This window comes from Lycium ferocissimum, chromosome 8 (genome assembly GCF_029784015.1).
Source record: "Lycium ferocissimum isolate CSIRO_LF1 chromosome 8, AGI_CSIRO_Lferr_CH_V1, whole genome shotgun sequence".
Classification (NCBI taxonomy): domain Eukaryota; kingdom Viridiplantae; phylum Streptophyta; class Magnoliopsida; order Solanales; family Solanaceae; genus Lycium; species Lycium ferocissimum.
In genome coordinates, this window is record NC_081349.1 from 13,180,600 (window position 1) to 13,195,232 (window position 14,633).

Consider the following 14,633-nt stretch of genomic DNA (forward strand, 5'->3'; position numbering starts at 1 on the left):
TAAAAAAAATCATTAATTGCAGAGACAGCAAATGACTAAGCTTTGCATAAGACAGAGCAACGTGTTATTTCTTTACTAGAGAACCTGATTGCAAGCATATTTCTAGTTTGACTGACACGACATCCACAAGAGCCAAGTATTTGCATGTCAGGCTTAAGAAAGGAAGATTATGAGAGATGGTAAGGAGAAGTACTCATTGCTCTGCACTCCAATTCGAACAGCCCAGTCTCCACCATAGCCACTACCACGATCCTTGGATTTCAGAAAACTAGTGGTCAAGGACATTGTCTGTTCAATCAGAACCTGATGTCCATAATCCCGTCCATTATGACTAGTCCAGCCATATTGTTTCAACTCATCTGAATCTTGGCATACATGACGCATGAAATACCTCCCATCCTTGACTCCAATCCACATTAAGCCAGCAACTAATGACTGCGGAGTCCTGCATTTTATATATAAGAACATATAAGTCGAAGTTCTATCAAAGAGTATATTACAAACATAATTACAAAAGAAAAAAAGAACCATGTAGTATACAAACTATAGAGAAAATGATAGAAGAGTTGACCAAGACAACACCAGTATGGGCGTCCTCATTATCGGTAATACTTTTATTTCCTACACCAGACCATAGCATTTGATGCATCAACAATTCCATTGTCTAGACAGAAATGCTCAATTGTGACACAATTAGTAACACCAGGATGTTAGGCATTATAGCATCGTATTTATGTCCATCATTCTGTTTCCCGTGACTTCAAATATTCAAATGGAAATGGTAAACTATTACACAATTAGTACAGAACTTTACCATGTTTTTTGCTATCTCTGCACCAGATCTCACAGCTTGGCACTGGTTGCATTCATTCATCGCATGATATTAGGAATCAGGCAAAGCGGGGTGAAATGACAGCACAGTTTTGTAAGATAGTAAGATGCTTTCTTCAGATTATGTCAGCAGAAGATGAACTTGTTTTATTCTTATGCTAGAATTACAATAACCAAGAAAGACTATTTATCTACATTCATTCTACAATCTTTTTTATTTTTTGATAAGTCCATTAACTCTATGATATTATCTTATGAGGTCAAAAGATACCATTCAAGTCCTTATGAAACCCTCATATCTTAAATTGTGCAACAGTTATTGAGTTCAGATTTGCCACAATTCGAGTACATCATAGTAATAAGCAATTAATATCATCTTTCAACCTACAATGTTTTTTTCATGTTTTTGTTATACAAGTTTCAAAATTTGAGCCCTTTTATTTCAAACCATGCAGGGAAAGAGAAATCCGGGGTAGCCAACATCAGTAACTAAATTATTATTATTATTATTATTTATGAAGAGAATTTCATTAAACGGCACCCAGAAGATGCATAGCAAGAATATACAACAAAAGAGTGTCTGCTCATATACAAAAACTTATTGAACAACTGCAGAATAGACACAATCCAAAAAAGTTACAATACTAATTACAACAGCCTGATTGAACCAACTAAATAAGTTTTTTTTTTAAACTGGTAAAGTTTGAACCAACTAAATAAGTTGATTAGACATTTAGCTTTTAACAGTGAGATTAGGAGTTTAAGTCCCATCAACGCATCTATAAATCCTCTCATTCTAGATGCACCAAAAAATTGAAGCAGGAACCATTTGCCAAGTTTTTTGTTAATGGGTTTCCAAACTCTCGTAAGCATCTTAATTCTTAATATTGTAAGGCATGACCCAGGCAAGTTAAAAAAACTGATAAAAAAGACTCTGTATGTCAGTTGCTACTGTACAGTGAATTAACAGATGTCTCACTCTCTCAGATTCCTCCTGGCACATATAACGTTTATACACTGTCTGAAGACTTTTTTCAACAAGGTTGTCTTGACCACATACAAGGTTGTCCAGATAAGACCATTTACTTTTATAGGGAATTTGGTCTTCCATATAAGCTTCTATGGCCATTTGTCAATCAGTTCCTTGCAGTGTTATCAAAAGCAAAAAAGCTCAAAGGTCCATCGGGGCTTTAAGGGCAAAGCACAAATAAAGCATGGGCTTTAGTGAAAAAAGGTGCAAATGGGCCCAAGACTAATAAGTATGAGCATGAATAACAAATATGTGGACAAAGAAATTAATTTCTTTTTATGATACAGTGAAAATTAATTGTTTAGTGTCACCACATCAGAAAACGCTCATTCACAAAGAAAAGTTTGTCCTAGAGCCTTGATGACGACTCTGAAGCGCGCATTAAGCGAGGCGGAGTGTTGAACATGTTTTGAGCCTCGCTTTAGGGCTTAACGCGCTTTAAGTGCGCCTTTGACAATGCTGGTTCCTTGTTGAAGCATATATTCTCATATCCTGTTTTGACAATGTAGGTTCTATCTTTGGATTCTCCCCATTCCAACATGTCCTGCACCTGAGAGTTGAACTTAAAATCTAATAATTTCGTAAGCAATCCCAGCAGGTCATTAGCTCCCAATCTTGGATATCCCTTCTGAACTGCAGTGCCCATGAGTTATCTTGCCAATACTATGCAATAGTGGACTCTTTCTTGCTGGCTAGTAAAAATAGACTTGGATTAACCACCTGTATTTCCACATTGAAATACGAGTTCCATTCCTAAGCTTGAGGGATGACTTGAGTTGGAACTCACCCCATAACTTTAAAATGTGTTTCCTGGGGCCTGAACCATGTGGCGACCTACCTTGTATAGTATGCCAATTGTTTGTCACCCCATATTTTGCTTTTATTACAGCTTCCCACGGCTCAAAGGTTCTCCATGTTGTACCTCCAATGCCATTTCATTAACATACTCTTTTTGTGGAAGGTGAGATCTTTTATCCCTAGCCCCATGCTCTCTAGGGGGACTAACTCTTTGGCCATTTAACCAGGTAGAACTTGTGAGTTTGATTGCGTCCTTCCCATAAGAAAGCTGTCCTTAATTGATCAAGCCATTTGTTAACATTCTCACTAATATCTAAAAGTTCAAAAGATTTTCTCCTGCTAAGGAGAACAATCTCTTCTCCATAATGGAACAAAAGTTAATTAAAAAATTCGTTGGCGATAGCTAGAGGTGGCAAAATTAGCCCATAAAATCATAACCCGCCCAAGTTTGAGCTGCATACTGACCCACCCATTTATTAGGTCAGCCCATCAAAATTTGAGCTGATATTTAGCCCAAATTGATCCATGAGAAATCTTGTTAAAATATTTTCAAAAAGACTATTTTTTTTGTTTGATCTGTTATATATAGCCATAATAAGGAAAAATAATAATTTTTATTAGGTACTAAAAAATTATAAAAGAACAAATAAAGTAATTAAAACTTAGTAAGAATTGGGTGTGTTGGGTTTTGACCCGCATTTTAGCCCATTTCAGCCCAAGCGACTTTTGGGCTCAATAACCCACCCATTATTAACTCAAATTATTTTGACCCGCCAAATTCAATGACTTTTGCCTCCTTAGACGATAGCCATCGAAATAATTCAAAAAAAAAAATCACGCTTTCCCAAGAGAGAGATTACTCAGCTATCTCTTGAAATTGATTGGTGCCCAAATACTAATGAGATGGAAGGACAGTGATTTTCCTCATCAACAAAGACATGATTTTTTTTTTTTATTATTATTATTATGATTCTCATTCCCATTATTATTATTATAGTTAGTGATATGTCAGTTTCCAGATTATTTGCATCAAAACCTGAACGTGGACAATTTAAAATTAAAAGAAAAAGGGAAAAGAAAGAACCATCTAACGCAATCTATACAAAAAACATGAAACTTTCTTGAAGCATCAATCCTTACCTTGTAACTTACTACTGCCATATCTCAATCTCAAAACTAGTTGGATCAACTTTACCTATCCTCGATCCGTTCCACTATATGAGGATGACTTAATTGCAGATACTATCATGAGGATTCATCTATATTAACTAATTTTATACTCACTATCAACCTACAGCAAGACTTAGGACACTTCTCACATGGCACCTCTATTAATATTCTTTCTATTTTTTAATTATAGGCAAAAGACTACCTTAAGATACAACCCAAAAATATATAAAATAAAACAAACTCTACCCGTGAGGAAATAGTTTAATGATGTTGCGAAGAAAAGGAAATCTATACACAAGTAGTATACAAAGTCGTAGAAAATCAGTCCATGTGAAAAGAATATACATACCTCACACAACAACAACAACATACCCAGGTAATCCCACAAGGGGGCGTGGGAGGGTAGGATGTACGCAGCCGAGTTTACACCTACCTTTTTCATGTATATAGATGCCCCGCCGCGGAGGTGTGAGAGGTTGGCTTTGGACGGTTTAGAGAGGCAGAGGAAGGCCAAAGAAATATTGGGGAGAGGCGATTAGGCGACTTGGCGCCGTTTCGGACACGAGGACACGACCTTAGATAGAGGTTGTGGAGGGCTCGATTAGGGTAGAAGGCTAGTAGTAGTCTCGCTTTTCTCGTCGCACTAGTAGGTGTAGCTTTGCTCTACCTTTTATTGCCCTATGTTTCGCTTTTATGTGTCGGTCTTGTCTCCCCATGCCGTTTTATCATGACTTCTTTGCCCTTGTTTTTTCTCATTTTCGCATTGCTTTGATTTGCCTCTCTGATCCGACTTTTCTCCCCTTGTTTTCTTGTTTTCTTTTGAGCGGTCTTCCTAAAAAGCCTCCCTACCAAGGGGGGGGTAAGGTCTGCGTACATTTAACCCTCCCCAGACCCCACACTGTGGGATTCAACTGGGTATGTTGTTGTTGGCGATAGCTAGAGGTGGCAAAATTAGCTCATAAAATCATAACCAGCCTAAGTTTGAGCTGCATACTGACCCACCCATTTATTAGCTCAGCCCATCAAAATTTGAGCTGATATTTAGCCCAAATTGATCCATGAGAAATCTTGTTAAATTATTTCAAAAAGACAGTTTTTTTTGTTTGATCTGTTATATATAGCCACAATAAGGAAAAAATAATAATTTTTAAAAAAAAATTATAAAAGAACAAATAAAGTAATTAAAACTTAGTAAGAATTGGGCGTGTTGGGTTTTGACTCGCCAAATTCAGGCCAACCAGCCCATTTGCCACCTCTAGATGATAGCCATCGAAATAATTCAAAAAAAAAAAATCACGTCTCCCAAGAGAGAGAATACTCAGCTATCTCTTGAAATTGATTGGTGCCCAAATACTAATGAGATGGAACGACAGTGATTTTCCTCATCAACAAAGACATGATTTTTTATTATTATTATTATTATTATTATTATGATTCTCATTCCCATTATTATTATTATTATAGTTAGTGATATGTCAGTTTCCAGATTATTTGCATCAAAACCTGAACATGGACAATTTAAAATTAAAAGAAAAAGGGAAAAGAAAGAACCATCTAACGCAATCTATACAAAAAACATGAAACTTTCTTGAAGCATCAATCCTTACCTTGTAACTTACTACTGCCATATCTCAATCTCAAACTAGTTGGATCAACTTTACCTATCCTCAGCATCCGTTCCACTATATGAGGATGACTTAATTGCAGATACTATCATGAGGATTCATCTATATTAACTAATTTTATACTCACTATCAACCTACAGCAAGACTTAGGACACTTCTCACATGGCACCTCTATTAATATTCTTTCTATTTTTTAATTATAGGCAAAAGACTACCTTAAGATACAACCCAAAAATATATAAAATAAAACAAACTCTAACCGTGAGGAAATAGTTTAACGATGTTGCGAAGAAAAGGAAATCTATACACAAGTAGTATACAAAGTCGTAGAAAATCAGTCCATGTGAAAAGAATATACATACCTCACACAACAACAACAACATACCCAGTGTAATCCCACAAGTGGGGTCTAGGGTGGGTAGGATGTACGTACACCTTACCCCTACCCTTTGTGGGGTAGAGAGGATGTTTCCGATAGACACTTGGCCCATAACGAAATGTTTTAGAAGCGAGATTGTAAGAAAAATAGGGCAGCAAAGTAGCAAGATACAAAGCAATAGATAGGAGTACACATTGAATGATAAGAAACTATGCGATAACCAAAAGAATATACATACCTTGCACGAACTCCAAAATAAACCTGAGGCCTGTAAGTACCCCAGTACAAGCTCTCTCTATGCTCTCCTTGAAACTGCACCAAAATGTAACCTTTAATCCAGTTTTAAAATAATTTAAGAAACAAAAACTAACATTAAAAAACTAAAACAAACAAAAGAAAAAATTACTCCCTCCGTCCTTTATTACTTGTCCATGTTTGACGTAGCACACCCCTTAACTAGCAATAAATAAAATGACAATTTGACTATATCACCCATGATTATTTCAAATCATCTAAATAATTGAAATCAATCAAACATACTTTAAAAGTTGTGCAGCCACTAAAGTTTCTAACCCAATAATTAATAATAAGGGTAAAATAGCTATTAAATGGTAATTTATCTCTTGGTTTTCCAAACTGACAAACAAAGAAAGTAAGACAAACAAATTGATACAGAGAGGAAATAATTATGAAAATAAAAAGAGAAGACATGAATTGTTAATTTACCATTGGAAGATCCATTAGTTTAGGAGCCGGAAGTGGAGTGATCACTCTGAGTTTTTGAGGTTTCTCCATGTGATTAACGACTTGATATATGGAAAACGTGGCTATCACGAAGGCAATAACTGCAAACCCTAAAAGGAACTTGAGGTTCACACTGAAAACGCGAATTAAACTGTTAGTATTTCTTGTTTTATCCTTGCGTGTAGGATTAGGGATAGGGGGATTTTGGGTCGTGGAAGATTTGGAAGCAGCTCTGCTTCGAGTACTTCCACGTGAACTTCCCGCCATTGTTCGTCTCGTTAGGGATACTGAAGTGAAGTGAAAAATGTGGGGGATGTTGAGCTTTGGGAATATAGACTTTGAATGTGTAGTCAACCTTCTAGCCCATAATGAAGAGCATTTGGAAAAATGTAATTGACAAATAACCACTTTTAACAGGGTCATTTGCACTTCTTTTCCCTCTTTTATGTTCCGTCGTTAAATTTTTTTGTCCCTCGTAACAAATACTCTCTCTGTTTTAAAATAAAATAGTTGTCTGATTTTGTGATCTTACACCAAAATATTCTTTAATCTTATGGTCTTAATCTGGAAAGAACATTCTTTTTGTAATGAATTAAAAAGAAAAGTAAGACAAACATTTTGAAACGGAGAAAATAACTTTTTGCGAGGCATAAGTTATATAATAATACCTCTCAAGTTATGCCGCTCCACGTCCTTCAAGAAATTGTCCCTCGCAAGGCATAAATTCGATTTTGAAGAGCAAAAATGAGAAACCGGCACATTTGAAGGGCAAACCAGGCAATTTCTTCCTACTTACTATGGCTATCTAAGGTGTCACAGCGTAAGCCTGTCAACCGGTCCAACCCTTTTATGGGACTTTAAGGGGCTTTGGGTTAGAAGGATTTAGGAACTTTTATGGAACTACACCGATCAACTATAGATTTTTAACGGGTCGGTTCTTAGGATGCCGGGTTATGGGAATTTGTAGTGTTTTTTTTAATTAAATATCTAATTATTTGAATTACTAAACTGAGTAGATGATACAAGTTAAAGAATTAAAAATAAAAACAAAAACTTCAAGGCTAAACCTTTAATTTTATTAATAGAATTCTGAAATTTAAATATAATTTGTAAGCTGTAAATTTTTATTTTTACTTCTAAGCTTCCCAATTACATAGTACAATTTAGCATAAAAAAATGAAATTACATTCTTCTAGAAGTTCTATTCAATTTCATAATGATTTTACGAGGCATTTTCATTCGAATGAGCAATTGTTGTTCAGTTGCATCAATGCCTTCGCTGCTTCCGGTGGCTAGTATTTCATTGTGGGTCGCGTCTTTTTTGCCAAATTTTATTCGCTCTACATTGATTCAATCTCTAAATAAGTCGAAAATCTCTAAGTTGTCCTCTGCCAATGAGGTGTGTGGTCTCTGAGCTGAAAATATTTTGTTCTACTGTACTATTAGGTTCAATCTCTATACCTTCAATTTGTCATCCTTGTACTAGAAATCACAAGGCTCACAATGTCACGATATAAAAATCAAACTTTTATGACCTCTTTGTTTAATTGATAGTATCTCGATGTCCACAGGACCCTCCTCAACCACAACATGTGTTTTTATAGACTGCGGAAACTTCTGCATATGCCATTAGTGAACATAATAACAAGAATGCTAAGGAGCCATATAAATACTCAGTCCATCTAGTTCATGACGATTGCTAATGCATTCAATTATATAAAGAGGTCACCAGATGTTCACACTAGCAAATAACATATCTTGAAACATTTCTTCAGAATATCTAACTCTTTTACTTTCCACTCATGGTGTCCCGATACCCGATAACACTTCTATATTAAAATAAAAGGTGATATTGTGTAACTGAAGGCACCAATTATCTAAGTGTGGAAAAAAAATACTTACCCTTCATGGCGCTCTAAGTCATTTTTCTATTATTGATAAATATCTATATAGATTCACCATTCTTCTCAACAGACAGAAATTAAGCACCTCAAGGCGTTATACTTGGTATGGTGACCTCTTAATCACAAAGTCTTGTAACTTGCTATTTTAATTCCTTTGACTCCACAAATTCATAATATAAGTACCAAATAAAATATACTAAGTTTCTAGCAGTATATCGATATCAAAGTCTATCTCCCTATTACGTGATACTCTCGGTAAGTTCTCTTAAAGTACACCAGAAACCCACTAATCACTAAAACTAGCTCAATAGTTGGTTACTCAACTATGTACTCGAGTTATAGTTAGATATAACATATACCTTTCACGCATTGTATATAGAACTTTTACTAATGGGTTAGTTTTGCATGTATACATACCAAGTGACTCCTGTATATTCCGTCTGTCCCAGTTTATGTAATACACTTTTCTTTTTAGTCAATCCCAAAAGAATGATACATTTCTATATTTAGAAATAATTTAACTTAAAACTTCCCCGTTTACCCTTAATGAAATTATTTACAACCATACAAATAGGGGTGCCAATTCTGGCCCAAAAAGTGATGGCCGCCCAACCCGCCCAAAAATTTTATGAAATTTGGGCACAAGATAATTAACTGGGCCGATTTTTAGCCCATTCATCGAACCCATTTTTTTAATTGATTGTCATTTCAATATCAATATTGGGCCGAAATATGGCCCAAGTCCAACTGTTAAAAACCCCTAAATTATTAGTCATTTCAGACTTCCTCTTTCTCTACTTTATTCATCTTCCTCTTTCTCTCTCCCCTTCCACACTCTATTCATCTTCATCTTTCTCTCTCCCCTTCCACACTTTATTCAACATACCCAGGTTGGTGAAATTTCAACATATCCATGGTTCGAATTTTTTTTTTTTAGAGAAACAAAGAAATGTCAGCATACATATGTTTGCATATTTATATGATAAATCATGAGTGTATTTGAGACATAAAAATGACAAAAGGCATATGATTTTCACTTCTGATTTTCTCTTGGGTTCTATTTTTCTTTTTCTTTTTTCCAGTGTTATTTTTGTTCTTTTTTTTTCTTTCTTTGTTTTTTTGGCATCATTTGTGGGTTACTGCTATTTTTTTGTGGTACTTGAAAATCATTGTCAAAGTTGGTTCTTGGGGAAGTGCATTGAATTAGTTCTTGATTTATGTATCCCTAGAATATGTTATTATAGCAGTATACTTAGAATATGTTGCCTTTTTTTTGGGCTGTTATAGTAGGATACTTACTCAGTTGTTAGCATACATTATAAACAGAGCAATAAGTCATTCTAAATCGCCATTATGTGTTTCTACTTCTTGGATAGAGACATTGTGTTAGGAGATTTGGAGCACTCTGATAGGCGTCACGACTTTGGATAGTGTAGGAGTATAAAGGTTGAGGAGGTTAAGGGAGCGGTTCGTAGGATGCGCAGGAAGAGCGATCGGACTGACGAGATGCGGGAATTTTGGAAGAGTGCGAGTGGTGGTAGGCTTGGAGTGGTCGGCCAGGTTGTTTAATGTCATTTTCAAGACGACAAGATGCGGAAGAATGGAGGTGGAGTACAATGATTCCCTTGGTACAAGAACAAGGGCAACATTCAAAGCCGAACCATGAGGTATCAAACCTGGCTAAGTCACATTATGAAAGTATGGGAAAGGATGGTGGAAATGAGGGTGAGAAGAGGTGTGTCTATTTAGAGAACCGGTTGGATTCGTGCGGGGCGCTCGACTACGAAGTCATTCATATTATAAGGAGATTGGTGGAGCAAAGATAGGGAGCGGAAGAGGACTTGCATACGGTATTCATTGACCCAAAGGTGCCTACGACAAAGTGCGAGAGAGGTCCCATGGAGATGCTTCGGAGGCTAAAGGTGTGTACTGTGGTATACATTAGAGTGATAAAGGACATGTATGATAGAGCTAAGACAAGGGTAAGAACCTGGCGGAGACTCGGAGCAACCCTCTCATTCACGATGGGGTTGCGTCGGGATCGAGTCTTGCTTTCTATTCACCTTGGTGATGGATGAATTGACGCGACAAATACAAGGTGAGCTGCCTTGGTGTATGTTGTTCGCGGATGACATAGTTCTGATTGACGAGACTCGCAGCGGAGTTAACGATAAACTGGAGGGCTGGAGACAGGCGTTGGAGTCTAAAGGATTTAAATTGAGTTGGACCAAGACAGAATACTTGGAGTGCAAGTTCAATGGCGTACCGCATGAGGCTAACGAGGAAGTGAGGCTTGGTACCCAGGCAATTCAAAAGAAAGGAAGTTTCAAGTATCTTGGGTTTATTATACAGGGAGATGGGGATATCGACGAGGATGTTTCACATCGTATTGGTGCAGGGTGGATGAAATGGAGGCTCGCCTCCGGAATGCTGTGTGACAAGAAAGTGCCACCAAAACTTAAAGGCAAGTTCTACAAAGTGGTGGTTAGATTGACTTTATTGTACGGGGCAAAGTGTTGGCCAGTCAAGAACTTTCATGTTCAGAAGATGAAAGTCGCGAAAATGCGAATGCTGCGATAGATGTGTGGGCACACTAGGAGGGATAGAATTAGGAATGAAGATATCCGGGACAAGGTGGGAGTGGTATCGATGGAGGACAAGATGCGGGAGGCGAGGCTGAGATGGTTTGGGCATGTGAAGAGGAGAGGCACAGAGGCTCCCGTGCGGAGGTGTGAGAGGTTGGCTATGGACGGTTTCGGGAGAGAGGTAAGGGAGACGAAAGAAGTATTGGGGAGAGGTGATTAGACAGAAGATGGCACAGTTTCAGCTTATCGAGGACATGACCTTAGATAGGAGGTTGTGGAGGACTCAGATTAGGAGAGAAGGTTAGGTTGCTTATCCTTTCACCATAGTAGTTGTAGTTTTGCTCATTCGTTTATTGCCATTTGATTTCTGCTTATATTTTTTGGGCCTTTGTACTTTGATTATCTTATTTATCTATGGTAGTTAATGATCCTTTCTACCATGACTTTCTCGCTTATTCCTCATTTTCATATTGTTTTTGATATGCTTGGCCCTATCTGACCTTTTGTCTTGTTTTCCTCTTGTTTTCCTCTCTTGAGCCGTGAGTCTTTCGGAAATAGCCGCCCTACCTTTCAAGGTGGGGGTTAGGTCTGCGTACACTCTATCCTCCCCAGACCCCACATGGTGGGATTATACTGAGCTTGTTGCTTGCTTGCTTTCTTTCCTTTGCTGTAAAGTCTGCAATTTTTTGTTTTATATATGCTATGAGTTTCTTTTATTTTTGTAGGCAGTCTTATGGATCATCATGTGTGTAATGAAGTGACTCAAGATAGCTTTTCAAGTTCATCAAAACGACGAAAAAAAAATCTACACCGTGGGAGGGTTATGAGAAGTTGCCAAAGGATAGTAATACAGATAATAGATTAAGGGTAAAACACAAAACTTGTGGAGATGTTTTTATGGCTGACTCAACTTCAGGAACTACAAATTTAAATCGCTATCGAGCTAAACACCTAAAAGAAGCAGCCTCTCAAGTTGTGCCAATAAATCACGAACAATATCGTGATAAGGTAAGAAAGGCTATAGTTAGACACAACTACCCGTTTTGTCTTGTGTGATCATGAAGGGATTAGGGAGTTACACGAATTTTTGAATCCTACTTGTTAAGAACTTTTCAAGAAATATTTGCAAGAGCCAACATTAGTAAGTTGTATCAAAATCAAAAAGAAATACTTACGAACGAACTTGCACTTATTCGAATTAGTATATGCTTGACAACTGATTATGGAGTTCACTCATCTAAAATCGTTATATGTGTGTTACTGCTCATTATGTTGATATAGATTGGGTTTTGCAAAAGAAAGTTTTGATATTTCGTTATGTTCCTCCTCCCTATACTGGTGTCGTTATAGGTCCAAAATTGATCATTATGCTTAAAGAATGGGGAATTGAGAAGAAGATATTTTCTATAACGTTAGATAATGCACGTTATAATGAAGGTGTTGTAGATAGATTGATTGAACATTTTAAGTTGCTGGATTCTTTACTTTGCAATGGAAAATTTGTGCATATTCGATGTGCAAACCACATTTTAAATTTGGTAGTCAACGCAAGTTTGGAAACAATTGAGCTCGCCATATTTAACGTTAGAGAAAGTGTAAAGTATGTTAAAGGTTCCGAGTCAAGAATTATAAAGTTTGTAGAGGTGTATCAAGAACCTTGGCATAAAGTTGAAAAGCGAAATTGCGTCAAAATGTACCGACTAGGTGGAATTCTACATATTTGATGCTTGATAGTGCTATACCTTACCGTCGAGCATTTTCGATTTTAAGATACTTGATAGTCGGTTAAATGTTGTCCTTCCGAAGAGGATTGGGTTAAAGTTGAAAGGATTGCTAAGTTTTCGAGGCCTTTCTACGATGTCACTACTTTGTTTTTGAGTCAATATCCTACGCCAATGTGTATTTTCATAAACTTTGGAAAATTCATACGATGATAAAGAGAAGCGATAGATAGTGAGGATCTTAATATCAAGGAAATGGCCATAGAAATGGAGAAAAAGTTCAAAAAATATTGGCAAGAAGAGTATAGTCCGATTGCTACAATGGCAGTAGTCATTGATCCTCGGTATAAGTTAAGTCTCGTGGATTTTTGCTTCTCTAAACTTGATCTATCTACTTCCAATGAAAAGGTAAAGGCTGTTGAAGATAATATGCAAAAATTATTTAAGGAGTACCTGAAACCTTCAATTTCTGATGTTGATACGGTAAGAAGTAGTAGCGGTGGATGTGATGTTGAAATGGCAGATGAAATGGATTATGATAATTTTGTAAGTCCATCTCAACTGGTTCAAAAGACACAACTAAGTTTGTACTTGGAAAGAGCTTGTGTTGGTTCACAAAGGAAATGAAAACTTAGATGTGCTTAAATTTTGGAAGGATAATAGGATTAAATATCCGAACTCTCATTGATGGCACGTGATTTGTTAAGTATTCCTATCACGTTGTTTCATCCGAGTCTGCTTTCAGTGTTGGAGGTCGTGTAATTGGAAAATTTCAAGCCTCTATTTTACCCAAGAATGCAGTAGCTAAGTTGTGTTCGCGAGATTGGCTTTATGGTCATCAAGGTAAAATATGATCAAAGCTCGTTATCTTGACGTTTGTTTTATACAATCTTTGTTGTAGCTTAAATTTCTTTAATCTTCTTTGTTTAGCTTCGATGACTGCGAAGAGGAAGATAACGTTGCAATAGACATGGGGAAATTTGCTGCTATGCCTTCTAGCTAGCTGATGTTTTTCTTAGTTTCCTTGACAGTGGAAGAAGAATGATGCTTAGAGGATGATGAGTAGTAGAGAAATGACCAGAACCTTTTTCTCACAGTGATTATTATAGTTTTTATTACAAACATTTGTTTGGATGTTGTTGGTTGGTTGATTTTGAAGGATCTGAAAACATGGGGTTCTGTTGAAGTAACTAATGTTGCTTGGGAGAAATTGAAGAAACCAGCAAATAAAAGCACAAGGAGCGGAGAGTTTCTTCCACCCATTTTCATCATCGTATACTTTTCATCATTGTTTTGTTGACTTTTAATAGCCTCATCTCTTTTTCTTTTTACCTGGTTCTTGTTCACTAACAAATTTGTAAGTCATATTATTCATATTTATTGCAAAACCTTAATAAACTTATCACTGGAAGTTCTGCCTTTATTATGGTTTGTATCCTTTATGCAAAGTTCTGCAAAATGCAAAATACATATGATTAATGGCCTTAGTACTTTATATGCGAGTTGTATGTCCTATAATTGTTCTGTTTCTCTTTTTCATGTTGTGTATTTTGCAGACTCTTTAGTAACTGGTTTATGTGAAGCTTTCGTTTGGTTGTATGAGTTTATTGATGGAGTTGATTAATTTTCAAAAAAAAAAAAAATTGAAACTGATTAATTTTAACAGAAAGGAATCAGTTTTAAAAAATTAGGTCAAAATTGGGCGGGTCGTAACCTAGCCCATTTTTAGCCCATTTCAGCCTAATTATTTTTTGGGCCAATGTTAGCCCAACCCATCTAGTACTTCAGCCCATTTTGATTGGGATGATTTCAGCCCAACCCGCCCTTTTGACACCCTTACATTCAA

At 36.6% G+C, this 14,633-nt stretch overlaps 1 protein-coding gene across 1 annotated transcript in view; it reads right to left on the reverse strand.

Moving 5' to 3' along the window:
- LOC132067277 (mannosyl-oligosaccharide glucosidase GCS1) overlaps positions 1-6,851 on the reverse strand; it is a 29,822-nt gene extending 22,971 nt beyond the window's left edge. Inside the window, exons 1-3 of the mRNA XM_059460472.1 lie at positions 6,560-6,851; positions 6,072-6,145; positions 194-445 (exon numbers count right to left, since the gene is read on the reverse strand). Coding sequence (XP_059316455.1) covers positions 194-445; positions 6,072-6,145; positions 6,560-6,844 — 611 coding nt within the window. The 5' untranslated portion in view covers positions 6,845-6,851. The remainder of the gene's footprint in view (positions 1-193; positions 446-6,071; positions 6,146-6,559) is intronic.
- Positions 6,852-14,633: the final 7,782 nt, after the last annotated feature.